Source organism: Bufo gargarizans, chromosome 1 (assembly GCF_014858855.1).
Source record: "Bufo gargarizans isolate SCDJY-AF-19 chromosome 1, ASM1485885v1, whole genome shotgun sequence".
NCBI lineage: Eukaryota > Metazoa > Chordata > Amphibia > Anura > Bufonidae > Bufo > Bufo gargarizans.
In genome coordinates, this window is record NC_058080.1 from 592441958 (window position 1) to 592457677 (window position 15720).

The following is a 15720-nucleotide window of genomic DNA, read 5'->3' on the forward strand; positions in this document are numbered from 1 at the left end:
CTCAGTCAATGCTTCAGCCAATAGAGTGGAAATTCCTCCTCCAATGTCTTTCAATGGGATATTACATACAAATCAGTCCTGGCTAGTTCAGTACCCCTCTGTGGCGCCTTTCTTGCCAGTGTGATTTATTAGAAGTAGTAATGGTAAGTGACTGGTAATTGTAGATGCTAATATTAATTGTAGCGCAGTTGATATGTGCATAATGGGCAGCGTAACCACGGCATGTCTCCTCTGGGATTCGTCCGATGGATGTGGACGTTTCCTTTTCAAGTATGTAAGAATCCAGCTGCCCCTAAGAAATCCTGCAGCTGCATTTTTAAAGTTCTTTCAAAAAAGGAAATACAGCAAAAACTGTATCATATCATTTGGTATATAAAATACACAAGTTCTTCCATAACGTAGATAACTAAGATGATCTAATGAAAAAAAATAGTCATCGTGTGACATCTGAAATCCATATTATCTTAGATGTAAACTTGTAAATGGAAGAATATAAGAAAAAAACAAAAAAAACAGTGGCACAACGTAAGCCTCGTCATGTGCAAAACATGGGTGACCGATGAAGGTAGCCGGGGTGGAAAGTGTCCAGAAACTGATCCAACAAGACGCTTACTTATCTAACCAAGGATCTTACTTGGTTATCCAAATTTTCCTGTGGAGTCCAACCCCTATCCTACTTAAGGATTCTTGGTCATAGCAACAATAAAAAAGTAAATTGTGATCCAGCGCCTCGTGGGGGTTGGACACCCTGTACCTCCGTCAATTAGTTGTTTTAGGCTGCTGTGGCACTGGAAACAATACTCAATACATTGTGTAGTGGCCGTAATGCAGCTCCGCTCCCATTCAAGTGAATGGGAGCCAAGCAGGGGCAGACTGGGAACGTAAAGTGGCCCTGGAAAAAAAGCCTAAAAGTGTCCCCATGTTGTAGGCGAGTCCAAGCTGACAGAAGGAGGGCCAACACAAGTAGACAGGGCCAACACAAGTAGGCAGGGGCAGCAATACCATAGTGCAGTGATGGCTAACCTTCGGCACCCCAGCTGTGGTGAAACTACGACTCCCAGCATGCTCCATTCATTTCTAGCAAGCAAGTGTACATCTTGGGAGTCGTAGTTTTGCCACATCTGGAGTGCAGAAGGTTAGCCACCACAGCCATAGTGCAGCACGAAATACCGTCCCAGCAGAACTAAATAGCACAGTGCAGCAAAAAATACTGCTACCCTCGCCACAGTATTCAACTGTATCACTGTCCTGAGGATGGTAATACAGTTGAATTCAAGAGGGCACCTGTGAATGCCGGCCAGGTGCATAAGTACCCATGTTCCAAGCATTAATTAATGCTGAGACCGTCAGATCGTTATGGACCTGGCCAGCAGTCATTGGCCCACCGGGAAATTTCCTCATGGGGTCTTTGGCCAGTCCGCCCCTGGAGTTCCGTTTCCGTGCATTAGTACTGGAAACTACACAGTGGACAGGCTTCTGCTCCATACACTGTTAGCTTCCACTGTCACAGCAGCGTAAAAAAACGCTGATTGGTGGTGGTGTTGGACCTGTACCGATCTGATATTGATGACCTATCCAGAGGAGAGAACCCTTTTAATGTCTGTTAGGGTCCATTGCGGAACGGGTGCAGACCCATTCATTCTCTATGGGGCAGGAATGGATCCGGACAGCACACAGTGTGCTGTCCGCATCCGCATATCCAGAGCGCGGCCCCCAATCTTCCGGTTTGCGGCTCCGGAAAAAAATAGAACATGTCCTATTCTTGTCCGCAATATAGATGCGGACAAGAATAGGCAGTTCTATGGGGGTGCCGGCCGGGTGTATTGAGGATACGCAATACACTACGGACGTGTGAATGGAACCTTAGGCTGGATGCAGTTTTTGGGGCAGTGGTAGATTCTGACACAATTTGTTTGTTTTAGAAGTTATCCTTTTAATTAAACTTCTCTTGTTTTTTATTCACTCTTGAAACTGCAACAAAACTTGTAGATATGAATCCCGCCTTAGCTGGACTTAATGGGAACCTGTTACCGGGATTTTGGGTATAGAGCTGAGGACATGGGTTGCTAGATGGCCGCTAGCACATCCGCAATACCCAGTCCCCATAGCTCTGTGTGCTTTTAATGTGTATAAAAAACGATTTGATACATATGCAAATTAACCTGAGATGAGTCCTGTATGTGAGATGAGTCAGCGACAGGACTCATCTCAGGTTAATTTGCATATGTATCAAATCAAATTTTTTACACAATAAATGTGAACAGCCCCATAGAAATGAATGGGTCGGGATTCAGTGCGGGTGCAATGCGTTCAACTCACGCATCGCAACCGCACGGAATACTCGCCCGTGTTAAAGGGGCCTTTGGCCTTTAAAGTGCAGAGGGCGCGGCAGTTGCAGTGAGCAGAACCTTTAGGTGTAATGGCAACGCCCCCGTTGCTCCTAGAGGCTCATTTGCATATATTAAAACATCATTTTTCTTAGCAATGCGGGCACATATGAACATGGAACCATCATAGATACCTTCAAAGAATGTGTGTAAACCAGTCCGCTTATAGGTTCTGTTATTTCAAATAGTTTTTTATACAATATTTTATTCAATATTCATCCTCTGATTTAGGATTTGACACTGTGTTTGTGAATAGCATTTCTACATGATCAATAATATATTCACAGGACAAAACGACCGAGTGGAAGATCTCATCCCTGTGGACTCCTCAGTGACAGAAGATAGCAAAGGTTCTCCTGTATACAAGCATGTGGCCGGTACGTAGTTACATAGGTTGTGTTTGTCAGGGCTCTAAAGCTGCCATAGACACAGAATCTAATGTGCCCCTTAGCTCAGCCAAACATGTTGGGGCAGATTTGTCAAAACTGGGTAACAGAAGTCTAAAAAATGAAAGGTGGAGTCTTATTGGTTGCTATGGGCAGCTAAGTCGGCTTTTGATAAATCTGCCCAGGGAGTAGTGTTGGACGGGCACCGAGGAATGTAACAGATAAAAATCCAACCTGTTCTATCCTACTACTTTGCTTGGCATCAGTTTGTCTATGACCACCACTATCTGACCATACATGGAAGTAGCATAGCCCAATTATCCCCTTTTGTGTCACTCATTGACTATAACTTGTTCATTTAAAAAAAAAAAAAATATCAGTTAATAACCCCTTAAGGACCAGGCTGATTTTCATTTTTGTGTTTTCATTGTTTACTCCCTGCCTTCTCGGAGCCATAACTTTTTTATTTTTGCATTCACAGGGTATGTTTTTCGCAGGGCAAGTTGTACTTTCTAATGGCACCATTTAATATTGCATATGTTGTTGTGGGAAGCTGGAAAAAAAATCCAAATGGGGTCGAATTGAAAAAGATATATAAAATTCGACCATAGTTTTATGGTTTTAAGTTAAATTCGACCATAGTTTTATGGTTTTCAGTTTTACGTGTTATCTTCCTTTTCCGGATCGGTACAATTATAGCGATACCTTTTATGTATAGTTTTTCTTGTGTTTTAATACTTAACACAAAAATGAAAAAAATTTTTTTTTCTTTGCATTGGTATCGGGTTCCTAACTTCAGCCATCTGAATGGTAAACACTGCTCATTTTTTCCCGTAAGGTGTTGCTTTGAAGAGTTTTGATGCCGTGACTGTTGACAGTGATTTGGACTCTGTGACAACAGAAAGAGTCCGAGATCACATCCGTAAAGCTTTGGGCAACAGCAAAGGAGGTGAGAGGCTATAAATCAGTTCATTATGATTATTTTTGGGAAGGATGGCAGTTTCTTGTTTGTGCAATGAGGGGAGAAATTTGCGTATAGTTGGGGGAGGGGTCACATGGAAAATACAGCGTAATCTGCAGGCAGCATGTTATCGAGCTGGAGGAGCTGAGCAGAGATTAATATATCGATTCTGAAAAACTTGTTATTTATTAATTGAAATCCCTGCTTTTCTATGATTATGAGTCCAATGAGTGGACCTATTCAGTGACTGACATCCTTTCCTCTATGACTGTACATAAAGAGATAGCTGTCAGTCACTGAGTAGGGCCGCCCTTTGGACTCCTAAGCATAGACAGAGCAGAGGTTTAAAGGGGCTAACCAGGGCTTTGCCTAAATTTTCAGTTTCAGCTAACCTGTACTTAGCCTTCTGTCGCACCACCGATTCCCCGATCTCAGCTATGATCACTTGACCAACCAACTGGCTGCAGGCTCTTCCACTGAAGTCCAAACTCCTGTCTCTTCCTGTTCAGCTGCTTAATTTACATGACACTGAACAGTAAGACAGAGGAGCACATATGATCGGGACCTCGCCCGCAGGCAGTCAGGAGGTCACAGGATCACAGCCAAGATCCATTGAATCAGCGGCAAGACGGAAGTGTAGGTGCTGCAGAAAGTCTCTTCCTTCCACAGGTTACTTGAAACACTTTTAGGGCTCATGCACACGCCCGCTGCCCGGCCGTGTCCGTATTGGGGCCTGCAAAATAGTGCATGCACTACTTTTCTACGGTGTGGACGGACCACGGTCCCATTCAAGTTGAATAGGGTCTGGATGCATCTGCGGAATCCGCACGGATGTTGCTTGTGCATTGGGGACCGCAAATTGCGGTCTCCAATGCACGGAACGGCCGCATGCATGAGCCCGTAAGTAAATAAATGACAAGTTATACTGAATCTATATATCAGTCTGCTCAGTTCTATAACTGCCTGCAGATTGCACTGCACTTCCATAATGACAGGTTCCCCTTACTTGTTTTTTTACACCTTTGTTTCTTGTTATTTACTATTTTATACCTTTACATATATGTAGTTTGGGCTCTCCTATGATATTGCTCATTTTGGTCTTGGTAAATAAACTCCATCTCTGTGACTCAGATTATATAAACTGCTACGTCAGGTCTCGTGGGATCGTTGCTAGAAAGTTTGTCCTGACTTATGTCCTCACTTATGTACAAATGTGGAGTAAAAAGCTATTGCTTGTCACAACTCATTATAGTTGATACTTTAGTTTTTTTTCTCTTTCAAAACAATTCTATGGAAAATCCTATATTTATTTCTCTAACAGATTCCAGTCACAAAACCAGAAGATTTACACGCAGTAAAAGTAGCTCTGGGCGGTAGGTTCTGTAATTTCTACTGAATTGTTTCATATTCTCTAGCTAAATTTACAAAGAAAGTGTAAAAGGTAGAGAAAAGTGTGATTAAAGTCCAGCCCAAAATCCTTGTCCCTTCCCTTCTCCCAGTTGTGACCTGACTTACCAGTAAGAAACTGGTGGCTTGGATTATGCTGCCTGACCAGCTGTGGTAGTAGTGCAGTTGTTTTGGGAACCCTGCTGAAGAATAAAGGTGCCCATACTCCTTCAATAGCTGTTGGCTGAATGATCATTCGGATGACGGCTATTTCTCCCGACACCCCCATACACATTACACACTCAGTTTAGTGCAGCATGTATGTGTTTTCAATATGATGGGAAGAGAAAGCTGCTGTCAGACACCTATGGCAATAGATTATCTCCCAGGAGAACAAAACGATCAGGCAAGGGAGAGTTATGATCTGTTACAATGGCAGATCGTGCTGCTGCTGTCCTATGAGCATGAGTGTCGGTTGCCTGTGTGTAAATAGGAACCAGTATTAAGTGTATATATACTGTAAAGGTTAATCCTCCTTTGCCGTGTGTGGTGTTGATTGCTCTGCCATATATTCTCTGCTGTGTGTCCATCCCTTGCCTGATCATCAGGTTCTGTTAGCTTCTGCTAGACCTTGCAAAAGAGCTATAATCCATTTGTCTGTGTGCCAGCCTCTGCATGTTCACAGTTCTGACATTGTGCCACCTGTCCTGATCTCTGGACTGGATTATGGATTTGCACAAACGCTGCCTGCCCTGACCTGTGCCTGTTTCCTCATTACGAGTATTGCCTGTCCCCTTGGTGCTTCTCCTGGGTGGCTCTGATCCCCGTGGGTCAGCCTTCCACACCAGTGACTTGGCACAGTGGTTCCACACCTACAGCTGTAACAAGCTCGCAATAGACATTAGACTGTTGGCTGGTGCCCACGGAAATGATGAATTTAGCTGACAATACACTTATGTCTATATGGACCATTAAAGGGACACTGTGGCTGCATACCACTGTGGCTACTATAGGAAGGATTCTTAGTCAGGATACCGTTATTTCATTATGTATACAGGAAAAAGGTTTGTCTGAACCAGTTGTCGGGTGAGAGTCAGGATGACACCATACACGCTGTCCGTGGGTCCACATATATGTTATGTGTATGGCTAGCTTTATTCTATCAACTAATCCATTTATATTCACTTTCAGATATCCTGACTTTAGCAAAGTATCCACAGATGATGAAGAAGACTTTGATAGACCATTTACAAACAGAGAACTAAAGGATGACCTTTCTAAACGATGGATCTCCAGCACTCTTAAATCAGCAGAGTCCTCCAGAGATATCTGTGCAAAGGGCATACCCAGTGACATACTGGTAGGTCACATTGGTGCATTCGTACTATTTATACTGTTGTCGCTAATTATTGCACTTGGTGGGCACATAGGTCTATTTATACTATATGTAATATGGCACAGCTCTTGCCACGAAAGTCCAGTGCTTCTTTGTGGGTTTACTTGCTCTTCTTCAGGAGGATAAAAACTTTCTCTCTGGTGCCACCTATAAGTAGCTACCCTCTCAGCCGGTCTGATCTGTAATAGAGCCTAGAGATATGGCTGAGGATTATTAGCCAAACCAGAGACACACATCTGTAGACAGCTTTGTTTCGAAGTTTTTGCTCCTCATCAGTACAGAGTAGAGTTCTGGTTGACAGGGTGAGATGCCTTCAAAACCTCAGTAATGGCCATACACATTACTCTAAGGCCTCTAGCACACAAACGTGTGCATCCGTTCCGTGCATTGGGGACCACAATGCACGGGCAACATCCGTGCGGCGGCCGGGACAGGATCGAGTCTCATTCAATTTGAATTGGTCTGTGATCCGTCCGCACCACAAAAAAAGGTCTATTTTTTTTGCGGTGCAGAGGCACGGGCAGAAACACCACAGAAGGACTCCGTAGTGCTTCCGTGGGGTTCCGATCCGTGCTTCCGTTCCGCATCTCCGTGATTGCAGACCTATTCAAGTGAATGGGTTCGCATCCGTGATGCGGAGTGCACACGGGCCGGTGCTCGTGTATTGCAGACCCACCGTATGCAGGCCTCAATACGGCCACAGGCACACAACGTTCATGTGCAAGAGGCCTAAAGGTGATCAAAAGGATTTCAACCAAAATGAACGATCATTGGGTTGAAATTTAACCACTTCCAGACCGGGCCATTTGCCCCCTTCCTGACCAGGCCTAATTTAGCAAATCTGACATGTGTCACTTTATGTGGTAATAACTTTGGAACGCTTTTACTTATCCAAACCATTCAGAGATTATTTTCTCATGACACATTGTACTTCATGTTAATGGTAAATTTAAGTCAATATGTTTTACCTTAATTTATTGAACATGTGTGGCCAGTTTGAACAACTATAGCAGCCAATGTGGACTAAAACGTGTGTGGCCACGTCTGTGAAACTAACGTTCACCAGTTGTTTGTTCACCTGGTTCAACCATCAAACTACTTCTACCTAATGTGTATGGCCACCTTTAGACACTTCTGATTCTTAGTGTAGAAAGTCTTGCAGTTAATGCTTCCTGAGAAATGTGTGAAGAGAGACCACTGGGTTCTGCAAGGATAAACAATACCTTCCTGGAGATGCTTGAAAGTTCATGTAGTTCACCCAACTAGCCAAAACCTTACTATCTGCTGATGAGGAGCACTCTGAAACAGGGCTGTCTACGGATGGGTGTCTCTGGTCAATTTTCCGTTATGGGTCAAACATTAGCTACCTATAGGTGACACTAGAGAGACAATTTTCTTCCTTCTGGAGGACATCTATTTTGCATACTTTTCCCAGGGAGCATTACCTATAAGACTCCCTATACCCAAGTGGGTTTCTACAAGGATAAACACAGCTGAATTTACTTAAAGGGATTCTGTCACCTCTTTTTACCCTATAGAGATGCGGACATGCACGGCTAGATCGCCGCTAGCATGTCCGCAATATACCTGTCCCATATCTCTAAGTGTTTTTATTGAGTGTAAAAAATGATTTTATATATAGTAACATAGTACATAAGGCCTAAAAAAGACATTTGTCCATCCAGTTCGGCCTGTTTTCCTGCAAGTTGATCCAGAGGAAGGCAAAAAAAAAAACTGTGAGGTAGAAGCCAATTTTCCCCACTTTAGGGGAATAAAAAATTCCTTCCCGACTCCAATCAGGCAATCAGAATAACTCCCTGGATCAACGACCCCTCTCTAGTAGCTATAGCCTGTAATATTATTAAGCTCCAGAAATACATCCAGGCCCCTCTTGAATTCCTTTATTGTACTCACCATCACCACCTCCTCAGGCAGAGAGTTCCATAGTCTCACTGCTCTTACCGTAAAGAATCCTCTTCTATGTTTGTGTACAAACCTTCTTTCCTCCAGACGCAGAGGATGTCCCCTCGTCACAGTCACAGTCCTGGGGATAAATAGATGATAGGAGAGATCTCTGTACTGTCCCCTGATATATTTATACATATTAATTAGATCTCCCCTCAGTCGTCTTTTTTCTAAAGTGAATAACCCTAATTTTAATAATCTTTCAGGGTACTGTAGTTGCCCCATTCCAGTTATTACTTTAGTTGCCCTCCTCTGGACCCTCTCCAGCTCTACTATGTCTGCCTTGTTCACAGGAGCCCAGAACTGTACACAGTACTCCCTGTGTGGTCTGACTAGCGATTTGTAAAGTGGTAGGACTATGTTCTCATCACGGGCATCTATGCCCCTTCTGATGCAACCTATTATCTTATTGGCCTTGGCAGCCGCTGCCTGACACTGGTTTTTACAGCTTAGTTTGCTGTTTATTAAAATTCCTAGATCCTTTTCCATGTCAGTGTTACCGAGTGTTTTACCATTTAGTATGTACGGGTGACTTGCATTTTTCCTTCCCATGTGCATAACTTTACATTTATCAGTGTTAAACCTCATCTGCCACTTATCTGCCCAAGCCTCCAATCTATCCAGATCCCTCTGTAGTAGTATACTGTCCTCTTCAGTGTTAATTACTTTACACAGTTTAGTGTCATCTGTGAAAATTGATACTTTACTATGCAAGCCTTCTACAAGATCATTAATAAATATATTGAAGAGAATAGGGCCCAATACTGACCCCTGAGGTACCCCACTAGTGACAGTGACCCAATCTGAGTGTGTACCGTTAATAACCACCCTCTGTTTTCTATCATTAAGCCAGTTACTTACCCACTTACAGACGTTTTCTCCCAGTCCGAGCATTCTCATTTTATATACTAACCTTTTATGTGGTACAGTGTCAAATGCTTTGGAGAAGTCCAGATACACGACATCCATTGATTCGCTGCTGTCAAGTCTAGAACTTACCTCCTCATAGAAACTGATTAAATTAGTTTGGCATGACCGATCCCTCACGAAGCCATGCTGATATGGCGTTATTTGCTTATTTCCGTTGAGATGCTCTAAGATAGCATCTCTCAGAAAACCTTCAAACTGTTTACCCATATATATGTAAATCAGCCTGGTAAGGAGCCCAAGGGGCTGTACTAACCGTTCCGGAGCCCAGCATCACCTGTGTCCACGAATCTCCTCCTTGTTTACAAAGTCAGATCGACGTAACCTCGCAATGTGCGAGCTCGCGCATGCGCAGTACCGGCATAGTGTTTCTTCCTTATGCATCAGCCTTAAGGAAGGAACTGCGCATGCACAAGCTCGCGCACCGCGAGATTACGGCGATCTGACTTCGTGAATAAGGAGGATATTCGTGGATACAGGTGGTGCTCGGCTCCTTCACAGGGGGGCATAGCTGGGCTCCAGAACAGTTAGTGCAGCCCCTTGGGCTCCTTACTAGGCTGATATACATATACCACTCAGAGATATGGGACAGGTATATTTCAGACATGCTAGCGGCGATCTAGCCGTGCATGTCCGCATCTCTATGGGGTAAAAAGAGGTGACAGAATCCCTTTAAGGCCTCATGCACACGGCTGTATGTATTTTACAGTCTGCAAAAAGTGGATGCACAAAACACGGATGACATCAATGTAACGTCCATGTTGCATCCATTTTTTTTTGCAGTCCCATTGAGATCAACGGGTTCCTTGACCAGATTTTGCGGCCAAGTATACGACACGTTCTATCTTTTTGCAGAGCGGACATTCGGATGCAGAAAGCACAAGGATGATCCAAAACACATACGATCATGTGCGTGAGGCCTAAAATTGTAAAGTGCAGGCATTTATAGGGAAATATACCTGATAGATATAATTGTAGACTGATATTCAGAAGGTAATGAAGATGAGGGTTAACCTTTTTAATAACAAGTTATAATTAAAACCATCAAAATATAAACATTTATCTTGCATTAATTGTAAAGCTGAAGCTTTTATCATCCTATGTGGTTGTCAGTTGTATATGACCTACATGACCTGTGGTGCAAATGCGCTGCGAGCATGTGGACCCCTGCGTCGTTTAGTATAAAGGGATTTACATGGTAGATGTAATGTAGGCGTCACAACTCTGCACAATAATGCCCGTCCAGAGAACGTGGCCTGTATGCATGGGCATAAACCTTTTTCTACAGCTTCTATGGCATTAGGCTTTTTCTGCTGTCACTGAGGTCACTTTGGTTATAGATGCATTTGCAATTGTATAATTGTTTCCATGAAAATGATTGCATAATTATATATTCCGGAGCAATTCAGGTATAATTATGCCTTAGAATTACTGTAATCTATCTGCAACTCCAAGGGGGCAATGTTATTTGCTCCTTGGGAAAAGTGTGCAAAATAGATCTCCTCCAGAAAGGAAGCAGCCTTTCTCACCTCAGCGCTGCCTCCGCAATCCTCCCGTCCCTCTGCCAGATCCGGCGCCTGCGCACTAGGCTCAACCTGATGCGCATGCGCACTTCACTCAACGAAGCCGCTGCCAGGAGTCCGCGGCGCATCAGGCTGAGCCTAGTGCGCAGGCGCTGTATCTGGCAGAGGGACGGGAGGGTTGCGGAGGCAGCGCTGAGGTGAGGAAGGCGGCACTGTAGACAGGGAGGGCGATTAAGACTGGGAAGGAGGCGCTGGGCACCAGTCGGCCGGGCACCTTGTTTTAACGGATGTCCCCTTAGGCACCTTAGGTAGGTGATTGACAGGTTATAAAAACCTGTTTTTTGGGCTAATAGAGCCACAAGCAGGTTTAATAAGGCCAGTTTAGGGTTCATGTTATTAGTACGGACATGGGCATATGTTTAGCTTATAGGGCTAAAATCTCATGACAGAATCCCTTTAACCAGAGACACCATCTGTACTATATGAGTAGTACTGGAGAGAAGGAGTCCAGCTTGCCATTCTTGTTTTATTTTCCTACTGCCCCCTGTTCCCCGCTGTCAGCATTCAAAGTTGCGCTGGAATACATTGTCAGGACTGCTGTGCTAGGCTAACATAATGGAGAGGACTCCTGTGCGGATGCACAGCAGTCCTGACAATGTATTTCAGCCCAGCTTTGAGGACTGACAAGAGAGAAACGGGGAGCTCACTTTACACTTGCTTAGGGTTTCTCTGAAAGGCAAGTTTACCCAGTTATGCCACTTTTCATAACTAGGCAGATTTTAGGGTTGGGTGGACTATTCTAAATGGAACAATTCGAAATGGTGCCGACCTCCTTCCCCCCAAGCTTTGACTGACTGCTGCACAGTGCAGGGCTGGAGATCGCTGGGCAGATGTGATCTGTGCTGTGCATCTGCCTGGCAAACTCCAGCCCTGCCACAGGCAGGCATGGGTACGTCTACACTGCCTGGCCCTCAGTCAAAACAGGGGCCAGCACATAAAGCGACTGGAGCTTCAGGTGCAACAGCAACACCCTCATTGCGCCCAAGAGGCTAATTTGCATAAACTACAAAGGCTTGTTTCTCTGAATTTGGGCCACATATTAACATGGGAGCAAGTGCGTTTCCTGACAACTGCACATTTACAGAGTCAGAAGGTTTTATTTCCAGGTATGTGGTGAGAGATTCCCTTTAAAGAGGTTGTTTCACAAAGAATATTCCACAGTTTTCAAATCAGCACCTGGATCTGAATACTTTTGTAATTGCATTTAATTAAATATTTAGTACAGTCGCTGAGCTATTCAATAAAATGTATCTGTATAGCGCCACCTGCTGTTTGTTTGTTTTTTCTTGTTTCTTTGTCCCGCCTCACTGAGATGGCCGCACATGCTCAGTTTCATCCTTCAACTGCCTCCTGAGCTGTGATAGGGAGAGCATGGACACGCCCCCTTAGCTGCAGCAGAAAAGACACTCCCTTTGAGCTGTCACCGTAATATAACTGTAGCAGTGCAATAAAGCGGGAGATCTCTGGATCCATGTGAGGTACAGGGCTGGTTCTAGCTTTGTTAGAAAGAGATTAGCATGTACTATATGATGTCGGATCTTTATTTCTTACATCAGTCATGGGAAAACTTATTTTTTTCAGTGCTCCCCTGAGCAAGCACAGAGCCGGAGAATCACAGAGAAACTCGCAACTGAACGGGTAATACTGGAGGAAACTATTGCCAAACTCCGTAGGGTAAGTAATAAGAACAGCTTGCCAGAAGCAATGCTGTTCCCTATTGTATAGGATTGCAATGACATATGATAAGAAGCAACAGGGGCGTAGCTATAGGTGAATCAGGGGAAGTGGCTTCTTTGGGGCCCTGACCCAGAAGGGGCCCATCCAGGAGGAGGAGGAATAAAAGATTTTGTCAGGGACCCCTCAACAGTATTACACAATGGAATTATATACAGTGGCAGTATAGACGGATGGAACAGCTACCGGCCCTGGTCTGAGAGAGCGATCTTTACTAGCCACAGGAATGGGGGCAGCATGAAAGGAAGGGGTTGCGAAAAAATTACTGGGGGAGGGGGGCCCCATTTTAAAAATTTGCTGTGGGGCCCAGTCATTTCTAGCTATGCCACTGAGAAGCACATATGTTAAGGACTATGAGACACTATGCAGGACATTAATATTAGCTCTGGCAGTGAGAGATCATGATTGGGTGTAGCTCAGGGGACGATACAGTAGAAAGGATTTTTAGATTTTTATTTCACTTAATTCTTCATCCCAGCTACATACAGCACATAAGACTTATTTTCAGCAAATTTTACAAACTACATTGTTTATTAATATACTATTTCAATGCAAGTCTTGCTTAGTGGGCAGGCATTGTCCTGCATATTTTTGCTACACTGACATATGGCGACCCTCCCCCCAACTTAATCACCAGAAACATGGTGTCCTTGAGCTCTTGCTCTCCCTGCCCACCTGCTGATGGTTGGCAATTCTCTTCTAGGAAGCAAACTAAGGAGAAGACTATCTATCATCAGCAGGCGGGCAGGGAGAGCAAAGTATCCATGATATCTCAGGAAGCCATGACTCTTTTCCAGGCCTGGGCTGCAATAATTATGCTGCTGGTTCTCAGCCACCACTTACTTTTAGTTCATGAGTGACACACCGCTGACATCAGCATTTCTGTCACTACATTATGCTGCACTCAGTGAAGACCGCATAAAGTTGATGGTAGGTTCCCTTTAAATGTTCTTTCTTATGGCAAAATTAATTCAGCAAGGGGTTGTCCCATCTGGGACATTTATGGCGTATCGGTAGGATATGCCACAAATGTCAGATAGGTGCAGGGCCCTCACCAGGGACCCACTTCTATCTCCAGAACATGGCTCCTGAAGTGAACGGAGAACGCACTGAGCATGCGCGGCATCCTCTCCTTTCACTGCTATTCACAAAACAGCTCACCTGGCTGTTTTTGGAAGCCACATAGCAGTGAAAGGAGAGCAAGCCGCGCATGCGCTGCTTCTCCTTCGTTCACCACTATGAGACTTCTGAAAATAGCCAACCCAACACTCAGCTATTTTGGGAGAATAGAAGGTGGCCACGCGTTCACATCTTGGACTTCCTTCACTACCAAGTCCTGTTCTGGAGATAGAAGCAAATCCCCGAGGTGGGACTGTGCCTATCAGACATTTGACATCCTAGTGATATGCTATAAATACCAGATGGGACAATCCCTGTAAGTCATATTTAATCCAATCTTGCCCAACAATCCATAATATTCAGGATCCAAATGCCATTACTTGGAAAGCTCATATATACTACAGTAATAACCTAAGCATCTTATCACCATAGGATGTAGCATGTGAAGAAGAGAGATTGTCACAAAGAAGATCCCAGTGCAGGGAAGCAGAACAGATGTTTAATGATGCCCTGCACCAGAAAAAGGTACCCGATACTTCCTCTATCTCTATGATATTCTGATGGCTCCTACATGTAGCAGCCTGGCTACTTGTTGTACAAAAAAGAGATTTATAACTTTTTTTTTTTGTTTTAATTTTTATTAAATCTTGAGATGTTTCTTGTATTAATGTTTTGAATCTCTGCAAGGGGCTGCCTGCAAATATACTCTTCAGATTGAGGGCTGACATAGCCCCCATTAATATTGTTGAGACTTTCTGCCCTTTAAGATCAGATTATTTGCTGCGTCTGCTCTGTTACATCATCATACATAGACTGTAAGGTCTACATCTGACATATGGTGAAAGCTTACATGCTCTACTTGTGATAGGAAGCTTATCATGAGCTGCAGTCCCTACGTGAAGTACTAGAGAGTACTCAGAAAGAAGTCGTGAAGATGGAGTCACATGTGAGGGAGAGCCAGATCACAGAGGACGATGTCAGGTAACAAGAAAAAGAGCAAAAAAGCCAAAAATGATAATGAAGCTGAAGCTGAATCAGGTTAAGGCCTCATGCACACGACAGTATTTTTTCACGGTCTGCAAAAACAGGGTCCGTAGGTCCGTGATCCGTGACCGTTTTTTCGTCCGTGGGTCTTCCTTGATTTTTGGAGAATCCACGGACATGAAAAAAAAGTCGTTTTGGTGTCCGCCTGGCCGTGCGGAGCCAAACGGATCCGTCCTGAATTACAATGCAAGTCAATGGGGACGGATCCGTTTGACGTTGACACTATATGGTGCCATTTCAAACGGATCCGTCCCCATTGACTTTCAATGTAAAGTCTGGAGTTCTTTTATACCATCGGATTGGAGTTTTCTCCAATCCGATGGTATATTTTAACTTGAAGCGTCCCCATCACCATGGGAACGCCTCTATGTTAGAATATACTGTCGGATATGAGTTACATCGTGAAAACTCATTTCCGACAGTATATTCTAACACAGAGGCGTTCCCATGGTGATGGGGACGCTTCTAGTTAGAATATACTACAAACTGTGTACATGACTGCCCCCTGCTGCCTGGCAGCACCCGATTTCTTACAGGGGGCCATGATCAGCACAATTAACTCCTCAGGTGCCGCACCTGAAGGGGTTAATTGTACTATCATATCCCCCTGTAAGAGATCAGGGCTGCCAGGCAGCAGGGGGCAGACCCCCCCCCTCCCCAGTTTGAATATCATTGGTGGCCAGTGCGGCCCCCCCCTCCCTCTATTGTAATAAATCGTTGGTGGCACAGTGTGCACCCCCCATCGCCCCCCCCCCCCTCCCTCTATTGTAATAAATCATTGGTGGCACAGTGTGCGCCCCCCATCGGACCCCCCCCCCCTCCCTCTATTGTA

The 15720-nt window shown here is 44.4% G+C and overlaps 1 protein-coding gene across 4 annotated transcripts in view; it reads left to right on the forward strand.

Moving 5' to 3' along the window:
* LOC122935186 (golgin subfamily A member 6-like protein 1) overlaps positions 1-15720 on the forward strand; it is a 69640-nt gene that overhangs the window by 20499 nt on the left and 33421 nt on the right. For all 4 annotated transcript variants that reach the window (XM_044290951.1, XM_044290971.1, XM_044290965.1 and 1 more), the window contains 7 exons: positions 2675-2764; positions 3612-3722; positions 5056-5107; positions 6312-6480; positions 12573-12665; positions 14277-14369; positions 14713-14825. In XM_044290951.1, coding sequence (XP_044146886.1) covers positions 2675-2764; positions 3612-3722; positions 5056-5107; positions 6312-6480; positions 12573-12665; positions 14277-14369; positions 14713-14825 — 721 coding nt within the window. The remainder of the gene's footprint in view (positions 1-2674; positions 2765-3611; positions 3723-5055; positions 5108-6311; positions 6481-12572; positions 12666-14276; positions 14370-14712; positions 14826-15720) is intronic.